This window comes from Myripristis murdjan, chromosome 23 (assembly GCF_902150065.1).
Source record: "Myripristis murdjan chromosome 23, fMyrMur1.1, whole genome shotgun sequence".
In the NCBI taxonomy this organism is placed as follows: Eukaryota; Metazoa; Chordata; class Actinopteri; order Holocentriformes; family Holocentridae; genus Myripristis; species Myripristis murdjan.
In genome coordinates, this window is record NC_044002.1 from 25,536,041 (window position 1) to 25,552,435 (window position 16,395).

The following is a 16,395-nucleotide window of genomic DNA, read 5'->3' on the forward strand; positions in this document are numbered from 1 at the left end:
AGCACACTGGCTTAGCTTGTCTATTCAGAGAAGAGGTATCACTTCGGCTTATTTTTCAATCTCTGTTATCACAGGCATACTGCTGCTCATTCATTGGTAGTTGAATTGTTACATTACTTAATTTGCATTACTTACATGACATTACCAGACGTTGATTCTGCTTTACAATTTGATTTTATGACTGCAGGATCAAAAAGGTTTTCCCAGGTAGTGTGTTTTGTTAAATTAGAAGACAGTAACAAAATAAGAATGGAGCAAAAAAAAAAAAAAAAAAAAAAAAAAAAAAAAGTTTTTATAAATAAATACAGATTTTAAAAGCATACATGATATGTTTATTACTCTGTTGTTAAAAGGACTTGAAACTCAAAGTGTAGGACTTGGGACTTGACTCGGGACTTGCCTGTCTTGACTTGGGACTTGAGGGCAAAGACTTGAGACTTACTTGTGACTTGCAAAACAATGACTTAGTCCCACCTCTGCATGGTAATAATAAAGATTTTATTTAAACGGCACCTTTCAGAGCAAAGTTGACAAGGTGCTTTACACAATAAAATACAAAACAGGAGGCATCAAAGTATAAATCATAAAAACAACAAGGACAGCCTGATGATGATCACAGCTCAACACCACACACACACACACACACACACACACACACACACACACACACACACACACACACACACACACACACACACACACACACACACACACACACACACACACACACACACACACACACACACACACACACACACACAGTTAAGGTAAGACGTGCAGGCCGTGTGTGGGTTTGTGTAAACATGTGAACCGTCAGATTCAAACCCTGAGGAGTGTGAACCGAGCCTGCCGCTGTGCTGTGTCTTTGTAAATACACAGATAAATAAAGTCTGTATTTTTGAGCCGGACGCCGTGAGTGGTTTGATTGGCAGGTTGGAGGTCGGAGGTCAGAGGTCAGAGGTCCGGCTGGGGCGTGGCGGCGTCTCGCTGCACGGCGGCGCTCAGCTCCTCCAGCTGCTGCTGCTGGCTGCTCTCCAGGTCCTGCAGCCGCCGCCGCAGCAACGACAGCTCCCTCTGCTGCTGCTCCTCCTGCACACACACACACACACACACACACGTTAAAGTCTGACCCACGAGTCCCTCGAGCAGCAGCTTTGTCACAATAAAACAAATATAACTGATACGAGTCATTTTCCTGCATCATCAAAACGAGGCGCTGTTAAAGGAATGCTCCAACGTTTTGGGTGAAATCCCCCTTTTTCCCCCCAACTTCCCCAGACTGAGACCAGATGTTGGACACCATCTTCACCTCTGGACGTCCTGTGGTTCATTTCCTAAGGGTAGCATTTCCTGTTAGCTTAGCATAAACACTTGAAGTCTATAGGAGTTGTTAGCCTGGCTCAGTCAAAGTGGAGAAACAAGCCTCCCAGCAGCTCTGAGGCTGGGAGTCACTCAGTGGATCATGTGGATTTAAAGTAACTTCATTCCAACATGTGAGTCAGAAGGAGGGTGTTCTGCCCAAAATGTCGGAGTATTCCTTTAACTCACGACATAAAGCACCGACACAGTGATCGTCAATGTCAGGCTCATTTATTCCCTGATATTTTTCATGTCAACAAACCGTTTATCAAATCCTGCAGGAGACTAAAGATTCCACAACATAAAGCCAACAGTGCTGCTGCTTTGAGGAAAACTCATGTGGAGGACTTTATTCTGGAGTGAAGAAAGTGTGAAGGCTCTGAAAGTTCCTGTTCATATCGTAGTGGAATGAACGGAGGAAAGAGAGGAGGAGTGATGTGGCAGCTCTGAAACCCCACGGCTCGCTCTGGGAGGAGAGCAGAGGAACGTGAAGGAGAGATTTAGACACGGGACATGAAGAGTCGGTGGGACGGGGCTTTAACAGACCGAGGAGCTCACCAGGACGACGGACAGCGCTCCCTCAGAGCCCGGCACGAGGAAGGGGGCGGGGGACGAGGTCAGGAAGGCGGAGCCAGCGGCGGAGGGAGCCTGGCCGCCCAATAGGAGTCGCCGAAACTCGCTGTGTCGCCGCTGCAGCTCCTTGAGCCGCCGGCTGAGCTGAGCGTGCTCCTCCGAGTGGGACGGACGTCTGGAGGGAGAGGAGACGTTGGGATTTGACCAAAGAGCATTTTCTGACTGAAAGCCAATCAAATCAAAGGAAACTCAAGCTCTCATGCTCCTGATTGGCTGCCTTTGGTGGAGACTAACAGCAGATGAGGTCACCGTTCAGACAGAAAAACAGAACCTGTGTTTAAAACAGACTGAGCTGCGTGTGCGCTTCAGGGAAAACGTCCTCAGAAATGTTTGATTTGTTTCTTCTTTAACGAAGTAAAAAGAGCAGAGACGGACCAATGACCTTTCTGCTGGTTCCTGCTCTGTGCTCATGTTTGTCATGAAGGTGCAGCTCAGCTCGAGTTTCACGTTTCTGCTGCAAACACACATGAAACTTTAACAGCGATGCTTCTATAACCTTTATGAAACCAGGAATCAGGAAACTAGGCTGACTAATGAGCTGCAGCAGGTTAATGTATGAATCTGACTGCTGAGCGACTACCTCTAATAACGAGGAGAAGAAGAAGAAAAAGAAGGAGAATTAGTGCAAACAGAGATTTAAAGGGTCTTACTTCCTGGCGGCGCTGGCCTCCAGCTCCAGCTCGGCTATCTTGGCCTCCAGCAGCTGGATCTTATCCTGCTGACGCTTCTCCTTGTTCTCTGACTGAGACTTCCTCTACACACACACACACACACACACACACACACATACACACAGAGAGAGAGAGAGAGAGGGAGAGAAACACACAAAGATCATCTGCAGGTTCCAGAAAGCCTCATTTAAGACTTAACACTACCTGGAACTGAACTGTAGATTTTAAATGTTAAATGTAATTTTCCAGCTGTGGAACAGAGTCAGAGAAGCAGAGCAGGAGGTGAAGCAGAGCTGGGGGTGAAGCTGAGCAGGAGGTGAAGCTGAGCAGGGGGTGAAGCAGAGCAGGAGGTGAAGCAGAGCAGGAGGTGAAGCAGAGCAGGAGGTGAAGCAGAGCAGGAGGTGAAGCAGAGCAGGAGGTGAAGCTGAGCTGGGGGTGAAGCAGAGCAGGAGGTGAAGCTGAGCAGGAGGTGAAGCTGAGCAGGAGGTGAAGCTGAGCGGACTTTACGGCGGCACACGGACTCAAAGTGCCCCTCTGACCCTGAGCTGCTGTTAATGCGAGGGGCAGACGTCCAACACTAACACACTGTCAGTGCACGGAGAAAAACCTGAACGCACCAGGCCCTCACTGTTCCCCAGAGCTGGGATCGTGACGTTTTTCCCAGGAACCTGAACGCATCACAGACCAGTGAACCAGCAGCTGCTATTCAACATCGCCACATTAATATAATCAACAAATGACATATTAACAACACGGAGCATTTCAGGTAAAGTTAAGTTAAAACTGGAGCAGATTTTGGGTCATGATGTCAGTTAGTTTGTACATTAATGAGAAAAAAAAAAGGTGTTTTGTGGACAGAGCAGTTGATGTTTTCACGGTTCAGTCCCGGAGCTCGGTGTACTCTCCGGGCTCGCCGTTACCTTCTTCTGGGCGAGCGCCGCCCTCTGCAGCCTCTCTTTGGCTCGGCTGTACTTCTGCTGCAGCTCGGCCTCTCGCTGCTGCAGCTTGTGCTTCTCCTCCAGCCACTCCACCCGCCGCTCCTCCACCAGCCTGCACACACACACACACACACACACACACACACACAGAGTCACAACCTATACACCTTTATAAATACGAGGACGTTTTAATGGACCAGAAGATTCCAGAGTCAGACGTCTTATCAGGTTTATTTTTCTGATTTTTCTTCCAACACTAATCAACTTGTTTCCAGAGTTTTCTTCAATCCAAGGGCAGGTTGACTGCTTTGGACCAGAGCAACTGTTTACAGATGATGTGGCTTCATCGTCAAACGTAGAGAGAATCACTTCCCCCGTCAGGTCAAGTCCTGATCCTGATGCTACAACAGCGCTCCACGGTGTAATCGTGAAAACGTCTGAAAAACTAAGATGACATTGCTTTTCCAAAACGGGAAGCGAAGTGTTTAAACTCTCCTGAGAAAAAGAGTTCACAAACTGAGCCTTTAGTCCACAGCTCCGGGTTCAGACAGGCGTATTGTTTTTGGGATGGGGTCAGGCTGCAGCGTGGAAGGTTACAGTTTGAAAGGTGGTGCTTGGTTTGTGAAATAAAGTAGCTCTTTTCCAAACGGAGCAGTTCTCATCGGTTTGGTAGCCCTTTTTCCAGGAGAATACTCTGAGCTGTCGACACCAAGCTTCCCGTTTTGGAAAAGCAACGCTGTCTTAAGATTTTCAACGCCATGTTTACAGTTGCCCATTGACAGCACATTGATATCAGGATCTATACTGCAGCGAGAGGTGAAATGCTGCTCTCCACATGTGAGAATGATGCCACATCATCTGTAAAGAGGGCGCTGGTGCCAAAACAGTGAACTTGTCCTTTAAGTGTGATTGTGTGGTAGAAGGCAGGGCTGTCCCCTACGCCCCCTGCTGTTTCCACTGGAGACTGAGCCTCCACAGCTCAGCAGCATGAAGCCCACACTGCACGACCAAGAGGGTTCAAATGTTAAAGACCCCATGGAATGGACTTTATTTTGAAAGGATGAATGAGGGTGAATGAGAGAGGATGTTTACAGATTTGTGAAGGTTTTATTTTCTGAAATTTTAATTTCAAGCGACTGGAGCAGAATGATGATGTCACTGTTTGACAGGAAGTCGAGGTCATGAGAGGTCATTTCAAGGGGACTAACAAATGATTTAGTCTCATCTTCAGGGTTAACAACTTTTTTTTTCTTCCAATAAGGGAAGGTGGGATGAAATCAGGACTGGTTGAGGTCAAATTCATTTATTTCCCACCGAGACAGATTTTTATTTTCCTCCTTTCAAACATTTACACTGCAGTGCAAAAAAAATGTATTCACGTCTTCATTGTTAATTGTTGTTTTTCTTCAAGCAAGGCCAAAAATCTGCCAGCGAGGACGAGATAATCCCTCGTGTTTCCAGGTCAGTTTCACTTGATTTGGCTTTTTTTTTTCTTCTGGGAACAAATAAATGTGTTGAAAGGAGGCAGAATGAGGCCACCAGGATCAAGGATCAAGAAGATGACACTTGATTCAAGAAAACTCTGGAAACAAATGGATTATCTGCCAGTGGGATTACCTCGTCCTGGATTTATTTGGCCCAGGCGTGCTGCGGTCTCACCTCTCGGCGTCGTGCTGGCTCCTCTCGGCCTGGACTCGGCTGCTCCTCAGCTCCTCTCGGATTCGCTCCACGGTTTCTCGGAGGCGCTGGTTCACCTGCAGCAGCTCGCTCTCAGACTGGGAGAGCGCCGCCAGCTGGACGCCGGCATCCTGCTGCTGCTGCGGATCAAGTTCAGCTGAGTTTAGTTTGGATCGGCCGTGAGCGCTGCAGGGCGGATGAGAGGTGCGGCTTCAGGTGTGGCTTTACCTGCTTGAGGTCGGCCGTCTCTGCTCTCTGCCGGTCCAGCTCCTCCAGCTGTGAGGCCTGATGCTGCACTTTGGTCCTGACACACAAAACAAACACATGAAGACACAAACCAATCATCTGTCATTACGTTTTATCTTCAATTCATTTTGAATTTTCTGTTTTCAGTTACAGTTTGGTTTGAATTCTTTTTTAAAGCAATTTTTCTAGTTTCCTTTGCTTTTTATTTCTGGAAAATGCTTAGTTTTAGTTTGGTTTCTATTAATTTCAGTGTTACTTTTAGGCTTTTTTGTAATATGGGGTATTTGTAGGGTGCAGAATTCAAAGAAAAGTTCTGTGTAATAAAACCTAAACAAAACATGAAAACATTTTTAAAAGCGTCTTCGTTGTGGACAGTTAACTATCCTCAGGGGAAAAACTGATTTTAGCCAAGAATCAGCAGATTTCTTCTGTTTTCTTCTGAATCGGCTCAAGTCACAGCAGCATCTCTTCAGAGTCCAGATGCTGAGGAGGAGGTTGGGGTTCTGGACTCAAACCAGCAGGATTTCCTTCAGACTGGATCCAACAGGAGGAGGACAAACTGGTTTTCACAGGTTTGTTTTTGTGACTCTCAGAATTTCCCTTCCTTTTCCCTTTTTTACTTGGATTTGGATTTAATTTAGTTTTACGGAAAGACAAAACACGTTGACAAACAAGTTGTTTTTTTTTTTTTTCCCTTCAATTTTTTTTTTTTTTTGCTAGTTTTTCAGTTTTTTCTCTCTCAGTATTTGTTAATTCATAGCAAAATTCGTCTTGCACTGTCCATTTTGAAACTGCAATTTTCAGATTTACTGCAAATGACTGTCTGTCCTGATATCTGAGCCCTGAGGACCGACCTGAGGCTCTGCAGCTCCCTGCGTGCTGACTCCTCCCCCTGCTGGGCGCTACGGAGACGCTCCTCCCACTCCTCCCTCTGGGCGTGGCCCGCCGTGTCCTGCAGCGCCCTCTGCTGCTCGACGTCGGCCAGCCGGCTCTCCAGCTCCAACCTCACAACACAAACGGCACGGAAAACAGGAACCAGAGAGGAGAGAGAGGAGGGAAACGCAGTGACAAAAAAAGTAGTTAAACACTGAACTGGACAGGAAAATACATCAAATAAAAAAAAAACAAAAAAACATCCACTTTACCAAACTTGTCCTCTTATTATTATTATTATTTATCTGATATTCATTTTCACTTTTTTATTGTCTCTTTCATTGCACTGCTCAGCTTCAGTGTCATTTTTAATGTCTTTTTCTACCTGCAAGGCACCAAATCTGAGAGGAGAAAAAAAAACCCTGTCTAGTTGTTTTACTTTGGATATTTTTCCTCTTTTTCTTCTCTCTTTCTAAGTCGTTCACTTCACCAGCTCGTCCCTCACGCTGCAGCGCCCCCGTCTGGTTAATGTGATGCTGATGCCACTGCACTGCTGTGTGTGTGTGTGTGTGTGTGGTGTAAAATCACTGGTTGTGTATTTGTCTTGCTTCACCAATTTTTTAAAAAAAGAAAAGAAAAGAACAGGAAGAGGAAGAGGAAGAGGAAGGCGTGAGGCGGCTGCTCACTTCTCCTCGTGTAAAGCTGCTGTTTTGCGGAGCTCGTCCTCTCGGGCCGCCTGCACCTTCCTGACCAGCTCCCTCTCTCTCTCGGACAGCGCCTCCTTCTGGCGCTCCACCGTCGCCTTCAGCACCTCCACGTCCGTCTGCAGCCCTGAGAACAACAAACACAGAATAAATCATCACTCGCCTCAGGAGACAGACGAGAAAGTCGTGCTGGGAGTCTGAACAACTCTGCTGTGACCGTCTGGATCAGGGGTTTGTACTTTCACATTTTTATTTGGTTTCAATTTTTATTTCATGTGACTTTTTGTTTTCAATTTCACCCAATTTTACTGAAGTCATTTTCTCTATCGTCTCAGTTTATTTTAGTGAAACACACAAAACAGTTTCAGTTAGTTTTTTTTTTTTTTTTAATAAAGCCACTTTTTCAGTTTTGTTTCTGTTGATAAAAATGTTTTTTCAAATCTAGTTTTTGTTGTTTCGTTAATAATAAGCTTAGTCTGGATGAGACAAACTGTCAGGAAGTTCAGAGGAATCGATACTTGAGAAAGCCAAATTTAAGACTTGAAGACGTTTTTTAAAAGCTGCCCGGAATTGAATTCAAGAAAAAAAACAAAAATAAAATTTAATTTAATTTAATTTAAATAAATAAATAAATGACACAAAGCAGGCAGAAGCAGTCTGCCAGTTGAACATGGACAGTGAAAACTCTGAAACTTAATGCAAAGAAAAGAAAAAATAAAGGAGCAGACCACGAAGTTACTAGTTTAGGAAAATAAAGACAAAAGACAGAAAAACAGACTGAACTGCTGACTCACTGAAGAAATGTGACACCACATAAAGACGTTTCCTGCTCCTTTAAAGGCCTGACGTTTAGATCAGTTATACTGGGACTTTATCCAGATATCTTAAGGTGTGTGTGTGTGTGTGTGTGTGTGTGTGTGTGTGTCATACCGTCCATCTGTGCCTGCAGCGTGTCTCTCTCTCTCTCCGCCTCTCCTTTAGAGCGAGCAGCCTCCAGTCTGACGTTGGCCAGCTCACGTTTGTGGGAATGTTTCAGGCTTTCAATCTGACAACAGACGCCGTGCTTTGTTTATTTATCTGTTTGTTTGTTTACCTTTCTGCACCACAAACACAAAAGTGTTTACATGCAGCTGGACTTTGTTTAAAATTTCAGATCACATTTAATCTGCAGTTAAATGCAGGCTGATGTTCCTTCGAAGTTTGTAAAACAAATTTATGTGCATTATGTATAAATGTGAGCATTAATCTGACAAAATATTACAACAATAAATACAGAAATAAGAAATTGACCATAAGTAAAAAAAAAAGTGTTTCTGTGATGAAGAGAATGAAAAGGCTTATCGAGTATCAGAAAATACATTTAGAAAAAATAATGTCTCGGTGAAACTGTTATGCACATGAATGGTGAAAAAAGCGATGGTGTCTAAATGTTGGTAGAACAGAGATCATGTGAAAGTGTTTCTAATGTTTGTTTTTCTTAAATCACATCACTTCTTCCAGGTCAACACTTCACTGAAATCCAACTTTGATGTTTCCTAGCCAAGCTTCTCTGCCATAATTTGAATTTACACAGACATGGAGATGAAGCTCTCAGGGGTCAGAGGTCAGAGGTCAGGGGTCAGGTTACCTGGCAGGTGAGCGAGTCGACCTCCCTCTCGGCTTTGTGCAGCTGTGCGCTCAGCTGGCTGTTCTGCTCGTGGCCGCCGTGCAGCTCGCGCTCCAGACGCTCCAGCTTCAGACGCAGAGACTGACGCTCCGCCTGGAAACGCCAACACACACGTCAACCAATCAGAGGCCAGCATTCAGATTCATCAGCCAATAGAGCTGCAAAGATTCACTCCCTGCATCGATGCATCTCATTACACATTTACAGCTGAGCTGCATCAGTCTGCTGCAGGAAGACATGAGGACATGATGAAGGTGTGGTGTAGATGTGGTGTAGATGTGGTGTAGATGTGGTGTGTGTGTGGTGTGTGTGTGGTGTAGATGTGGTGTGTGTGTGGTGTAGATGTGGTGTGTGTGTGGTGTGTGTGGTGTAGGTGGTGTGTGTGGTGGTGTGTGTGTGTGTAGTGTGTGTGTAGTGTGTGTGTGGTGTGTGTGTGTGTGTGTGTGTGTGGTGTGTGTGTGGTGTGTATGTGTGGTGTGTGTGTGGTGTGTATGTGTGGTGTGTGTGTGGTGTGTAGTGTGTGTGTGGTGTGTGTGTAGTGTGTGTGTGTGGTGTGTGTGTGTGACACAGGTGTGCTCTGACCTCCAGCCCCTTGCAGGCGGCCTGGGCCTGGGCCAGCTGGCGGCTCTGGATGCGCTGCACGCTGTCGGCCTGCTGCCCGCTGTTTTCCCTCTGGGCTCGCAGCTCGGCCGCCTCGGCCTCCAGGGCCTTCAGCCTCAGGTGCAGCTGGGCCTTCTCCCTCAGCAGAGCCTCCACCCGCCGGCCGTCCCGGGACGGGTCCGAGCCCTGGTACTGAGCCACCAGGTCCTCCTTGTCCTTCTCCAGACGAGCGACCTGACAGGGAGACAGATGTGCTGCAAGGTCAGGATCAAACTCAGAGCCCTGAGGGTTTTTACTCGTGTTGGTGGATCACTGCAGCGCTTTGATGGAAATATGATTCATACTTCCTGACACACTCTAGATCTGTTGTTTAATACCAACCACTCAGGGTTTACACCTGCCACCAGAAAGAACCAAATGTGATGAAATGTGTCTTTATGAGGACTGCAGCATCTCGGGTGAACATCTTGATAAAAAATGTCTTTTTATTAAAAGCACATTTAGAGTTCTCATATTCTGCCCAAACCCGACCCGGATTGGTTTGGATTTGGAGGCTAAACTTTCAGTGACAGACAGACAAACAGCTGTGCGAGCGCAGCGCAAACAAGTGAGAGAGAGTTGCAGCAGTATCCCGCTGTGCTGGCAGACTCGGCAGCAGGGACGGTTTCTGCTATGGGCAGTGCAACTGGGGGCGCACGGGGAAAAAAAATCGCCAGTTTTCTAGACTACCGTATTGACCCGCACATGCCGCGGCACCATCAGTCGGCATCAGGTGGGCCGGCCACGGCACCGATACCGCGCCCACCTGGTCAGGTCTGCCGGATCTGACAGGTGAGCTGCCTGATGCTGGCCGGTGCCGCGGCCGGCTCGCCTGATGCCGACTGATGGTGCCCCGGTGCCGCGGCCGACCGGCTCTGCTAAATAGCCTAATGGCGAATTTGGCGATTTTTTTTTTTTTTCGGGCTTTATCGGGCTGTCGGGCCTAAAGTTCGGCTAATTAGTCGGGTCGGGTCGGGCCTCGGGCTGGCCCAGTCGGGCCCGGGTCGGGTCGGGTCTTAATTTTCAGGCCCGATGAGAACTCTAAGCACATTTAAAACATGAACACTGGCTGGTTGTTTCAGGGATATCATGACTCTGCTGTTTCCACCAAAATAAATCCAGCTGGTAAGTCTTTAATCTTTTTTCCTGTAAGAACTTTTTGCAGTGTGCAGGGCTCTCTTTCTGTCTGTCTGTCTCTCTGTCTGTGTCTGTCTGTCTGTCTCTCTGTCTGTGTCTGTCTGTCTCTCTCTCTGTCTGTGTGTGTGTCTCTCTCTCTCTCTCTCTCTCTCTCTGTCTGTCTCTCTCTGTCTGTCTGTCTCTCTCTCTGTCTGTCTCTCTCTGTCTGTCTGTCTCTCTCTGTCTGTCTCTCTCTGTCTGTCTGTCTCTCTCTCTGTCTGTCTCTCTCTGTCTGTCTGTCTCTCTCTGTCTGTCTGTCTCTCTGTCTGTCTGTCTCTCTCTCTCTCTGTCTGTCTCACCTCGGCCTCGTAGCAGATCCTCCTCTCCTCCAGGATGCGGGCGTGTTCGTCTCTCTGGTGGTCAAACTGGGACTTGAGGAAGGTGAAGTCGTAGCGCAGCTTGTTGTACTCGGACCGGTACTTCTCCGCCTCCTGACCAATCAGCACAAAGGACCAGAAACGACCCCAGACGGGAAATCAGACGCTGATCATCTGCACATATTTCAACATGCAGCTTCAGGCTGAGTGCACTTCTCTGCTGATGACAGAAGCTCTTGAGGCTCATCTCTTCCCTGCTGCTGTGGAAGACACTGAGACTGTCTTCCTTCTCTCTGTTCAGGTCTTTATCAAATTAATATTTTGTTTTTTTTGGCTGCTGCTCAGACAAAGGAACACATCTGAAGACGTCACTGTGATCACTTCCCCTCAGACTTTGGCTTCATTTTCACACTTAAAATACTAAATGATTGATTGATTGATTCATTACACTTTATTAATCCCTGAAGGGAAATTAGTTCATCAATTATTTGAAAAAATAATCTATACATTAGTGGACAGTGAAAATTATCATGAGCTGCAGCTCGACTTTTATCAGCGTCTAACACACAAAATTTATTTATCTATTAATCAAAGAAAACAATAATAAATCAGTAATAAGTCAGTTATTGACTGAATTAAAAATCAAAGATTCCCTGTTATCAAGCACACAAACTGGTGAGGGGTGAAGAGTTTTTTTAAGATACTAAAAAATAATCTCTGATGACTTTTAGGATTACAAGACTGTCCCAAGCACGAGTTACAGCAAAAGAATTATTTAAGAATAAGCAAATTAAGTGCAAATCTATCGTAACATGATGTGTTCACTTTTTTTTTTTTAAAAAAAGGAAACTGAAAAAGACCAGGATGGGATCTGCACAAACCACATGGGGGTTTCACCAAAAGGTGAAGAAAAGTGAAAAGTTTAGAAGCTGCTGCTGCTGAGTGGAGAGAGAAAAGCTTCCTGACCTCCTCCAGTTTGTTGAATCTCTCTCGGACCGGAGCCTCCAGCTCCTGCTGCACCTGAGCTCTGAGCAGCTCCAACCGCTGAGGAGTCATCACCTACACACACACACACACACACACACACACACACACACACACACACACACACACGCACGCACGCACACACACACACACACACACACACCCTTGTTCAGACTGCAGGCAGATCAGATCTGTAGGACAGACTGTCTGTTATTTGCGAGCAATCAGATCAGATTTGTGTGTCGCGACATCACCAACCTATCTGCACTGGTTGCCGTGGTAACAATGTAGATGTCAGTGACTACATCCGCTGCATGAAGCATGAGAAATGTCCAGCCTCCTCCCCCCAAAGTGCCAGCAGACACTTTATTTCTGCCAGCAAAACTCAAAAAAAAAATTCTGAGATTATAAGGCAACAAATTTACCAGTTTGTTTGTTTTTTTTGTCCATGGCTCCACATGTGCTGCCCCCTGCTGGCCGTGTCTCAGGCCTACAGCTGATCACCTCATCAAATTCTACTTTGACATGGGATTCAGGAACAAGGAGATCCTGCTGATTTGAGCCCAGAATCAGCAGATTGTTTTCCCCTGAATCAGATTTGGGCAGACAGTCTGAACCAGGCCTTGCTGGGGGGTGTGAGCTGGACAAAGCTGAGACAGCGCGGTGAGGCTTTCGTCCCAGTCAGAGCAGCAGTGCATGTAGTGTTTTGTCCCTTCCTGCCTGCCGTACCTGCAGCCTGACCTCCTCCAGCTCCCGGGTTTTGTCCAGCAGCTCTCCTCCCAGTTTGGCCGCCTGCAGCTGCAGCCTCTCCTGCTGAGTCTGAGCCGCGCTCAGCTGGCGCTTCATGTCCGCCTCCGACCGGCTGAACTCGTCCTGCAGCCTGACACACACACACACACACACACACACACACACACACAGCGTGACACAGAGCACAAAGCATCAACAGCTCAAATTCAAGTTTATTTAGAGCCCTTAATAACAGTCACAGTCTCAGAATGAAAGCAGGACGACGCCTCCTGAAGTTGTGATGGACAAGAAAAAACCAGAAGCCACAAAGGGGATAAACAGAAAAAATCTTGGGAAATGACAAGAACTCAGTGTTTTTACTGACTTTTATTGCCGTTGGGGTGGGAAAGAGTCAAAAACAACATTTAGACCAATATTGTGCAATTTAAAATCTAACAAACATATCAGATCTGGATGACACTGACTGTTATTCAATTATTCAAAAAAAAAAAAAAAAAAATCTGCTGGATAAATCAACCTCACCCTGAAACAGAGCTCTTTTCTCCTCCTTTCTTCTCATATTCTCACTGCTGCCTCATTTCAGTAAAATCACATTAATTCCAGATATAAAATCTTCTACAACAAAGAGCAAACTGATTGGTTTAACCCATTTTTCAAACTGTACCTCACAACCCATGTATTTTGTTACGTGTACTTGACCTTACTTCCACATCAGCGGTGTATTGTGCTTTTAATGATAATGAAAGTGTTTTGTAATGACTCTGTACACGTAAAAGCAAAACCAGGGATGCGGGTGGGAAATTAGCAAAGGCTTTGAACTCACAGCAGTTTCAGTTTCTGTATCGGAGCTGGGCTCATTCAAATAAAACCTGCACTTTTCATTTCACCAGAGAGGAAGAACCAGATGAGAAAAAAAAAAAAAAAAGAGAGACAGAGGTGGTGTTACCTGGCGTGTTCAGCCTTCAGGGTCTGGTAGTTGGTCTTGTGGTTCTCACACCTCATCCTCTCGTCGATCAGCATCTTCTGCAGCTCCATCTCCGACTCGCTGGACCCCCCCGGCCCCGCCGCCGCCGGCCCGGCCATGGGGTCCAGGTTTGGGAAGAGGGCGCCCGCCTGGCCGAGCGCAGAGGGATTCATCTCACTCCTACAGGAAAGAAAACAGCAACTCTCCTGTTAAACTGAGCCGAACACTTTCCCGTGTCTGTATCCTACGAGCAAAAAAGGCTAAAGAGTCATCAGCGACGCCTCTGTCCTAGAAAACATCATCACGGCCTGCCCCTGCCTGTGTTGTGGACGTTTCCATGGCGGCTTTTGACAGAGTCCCCAAGCTACTTGTGCAAATTACAAGAGCTCCTTATCCGTCAAGTCGAGGCCCTGAATCAAATCTCAAGTGATTAGTCAGCCGGTCTGTTGTGGATACGCAGAGTCTGGAGGAGGCAGGCCGACTGCAAACCACATCGCACTCAAAGCATCCTAATCAAGCATCCTGTTCATTTCACTCATCAGGCTGACTCCAGACCAGCCAGAGGGATTTAAATAAATAAATAAATCACTAAATGGTCACAGCATAAAAGCCCATTCGAGGTCTTGTAAGTGTATTTTAAAAACAGAATAAAGAGCACAGACACCGGGCCATAAAACAAAACCATCAGCCTCCAGCAGTTTTTTTTTTTTTTTTTTTTAAATCACGTTTGCCTGCTGTCTGTTTGTAAAGATGGATGCCTTGTCTTCTGAAAACCAAATCTTCAAAATCTATGGGTACAAATAAATAAGTTACATGATTCTGAACCAGAAAAGCTGTAATGAATCAAAACATTAAAAAAAAAACAAAAAAAAAAACACAAATTTTCATTCAAACCCAAGGTACAGCTACACCAGCTGGTATAAAAGCCTGTGACCATCATTATCAACTTATCATACAATATTAGCTATATTGTACAATATTCATATAAAATTGACTTGCAGTATTTATATGTTGGCAGTAAATTGCCTCTGCCAAATGTTCACAAAAATGTTAAAGTGCCATTTTTTTAGTCCATTTTTATTACTGTTTTGGTTGTGTGGTTTTATGTGATTGGGGATTTATTTACTTAGAATATTTCAGTATTTTTTCCCCAAATTCACATTCCAATGTCTGACTATTCTTGATAAAAGTTCATTGCTCATTCAAAGGGTGTGCTTGCAATACTGAGCTATTGCATTATCATGGTATCAACAGCAGAAAATGGTCTTAAAATGACTGTCCCTTTTTTCCACCAAATATTTCTGGGACAATAGTAGTAAATTTAATCCAACAGAAACTACCGAAGCTTCAAATGCTCCAAATTCATATTTAGTGCTCAGCTGGTGGATGACAGCGGGGAAATTACTGGATTAAAGCCGTTTTCCTGCGACTCGCTGAGATTAGCCGACATCAGAAACACACACTTTTCTCCCAAAGTGAACAGTTACCTGCTGGAAAAGCGGCTGGCTACACCGATTAGACACTGTGACCTCTCTGGTAAATCTAAATTTCATCTTTTATCTGAAATCCGCTGTTATTTCGGGGGTAAACATCGCAACACAGATGAACTATCAGCTGGAAACACGGAACCATGTCCGCGTAGTTTTCAAATGTGGCGCTCCTCGTCCCGCCGCCGCCAGCTAGCAACCGCTCTGTGGACGTGCGTCTATTATCGGACAGACCCGCTTCTTCACTTTTTCCAGAGAAAAATCAAACCCACAAGCCCCGTAAACACAGCCAGAGTTCAGTGCTGATATGTTTCCTGTGCAAATATGTCACAATAGGCACATGTAAAACGGAGTGCAGGCCGGTTTCACCGCTGCTGAACTCACCTAAATCGGACGGATGCATCCAGCTCGGCTAATGTTGTTAGCAACTTAGCAAGGCGGCGGCTGAGCGTGCTAACGCGGCTAGGGGGTTAGCATCGTCCGCTCGGCGGCTAGCAGCGACATAACAAACCGTCCAAGTCTCTTCAAACGGATAAATAAAGTCACATAAACTCGTTAAAGTGGATGGTTGTTGTCTGTTTTACATCCACGTCCGGGGCTCTGCCTCCGAGCTGCTCTGGACTACACTGGCTAGCTAATCTGTACACTGGAACTACAAATCCGAGGCATCATGGGACTTTTTCTTCTTCTTCTTCGCCACAGACGAACGGAGAGCGCCACCTAGCGCTGACCATCCAGTTAATTAATATGTCTTCATTTTTAAAATTTAAATATTTTTTCCCATGCGTCCGTCTCACACACACACACACACACACACACACACACACACACACATAATAAATTATAATAAATATATATATAATAAATTGTGTAAATTGTGCTTCGTATCTTGCTATCCACTTTGCTGCTGTGATGCGTGAAATTTCCCCACCGTGGGACTAATAAAGGAATATCTTATCTTATCTTACACACACACACACACACACACACACACACGTTGGTTTCCATCACTTCAGGGGACATTACATTGACTTACATTCACACACACACACAAATCCATCAAAGGCAGTCATTAGTACCATTTAATCTCAAAAACGCTATTAATACATTAAAGTAGATATAGAACTAGATATTTCCATTTTTTTTCCCATGACAGCATTTGTGCATATTCATAGTCATATAACCAAACATGTTTATGTGAATATACAGAACATATTTTCCATTTAATGATCCATACTGACACACCGTTCACTTCAGACTGCTCAGAAGGTACAACTGTGCACAAGTCCATGTACCAGTGATACAACACTG

General features: G+C 45.6%; 1 protein-coding gene across 4 annotated transcripts; it reads right to left on the bottom strand.

Moving 5' to 3' along the window:
* Nucleotides 1-477: 477 nt before the first annotated feature.
* On the bottom strand, nucleotides 478-15,743 carry cep83 (centrosomal protein 83). 4 transcript variants are annotated; one of them, XM_030045649.1, is made up of 16 exons: nucleotides 15,469-15,743; nucleotides 13,580-13,777; nucleotides 12,613-12,763; nucleotides 11,866-11,958; nucleotides 10,882-11,013; nucleotides 9,350-9,601; nucleotides 8,729-8,860; nucleotides 8,032-8,146; nucleotides 7,084-7,228; nucleotides 6,379-6,528; nucleotides 5,507-5,582; nucleotides 5,261-5,415; nucleotides 3,584-3,713; nucleotides 2,643-2,746; nucleotides 1,906-2,107; nucleotides 478-1,089 (listed from the first exon to the last, which is right to left on the bottom strand). In XM_030045649.1, exons 2-16 carry the CDS (start codon nucleotides 13,768-13,770, stop codon nucleotides 955-957), a joined length of 2,163 nt encoding a protein of 720 aa, XP_029901509.1. In that variant the 5' UTR covers nucleotides 13,771-13,777; nucleotides 15,469-15,743; the 3' UTR covers nucleotides 478-954. The 4 variants fall into 4 exon arrangements, with proteins under 4 accessions (XP_029901509.1, XP_029901508.1, XP_029901510.1 ...); XM_030045648.1 differs by having other exon boundaries at nucleotides 5,261-5,418; XM_030045650.1 differs by having other exon boundaries at nucleotides 1,918-2,107; nucleotides 5,261-5,418; nucleotides 15,469-15,742.
* Between the last annotated feature and the right edge of the window lie 652 nt (nucleotides 15,744-16,395).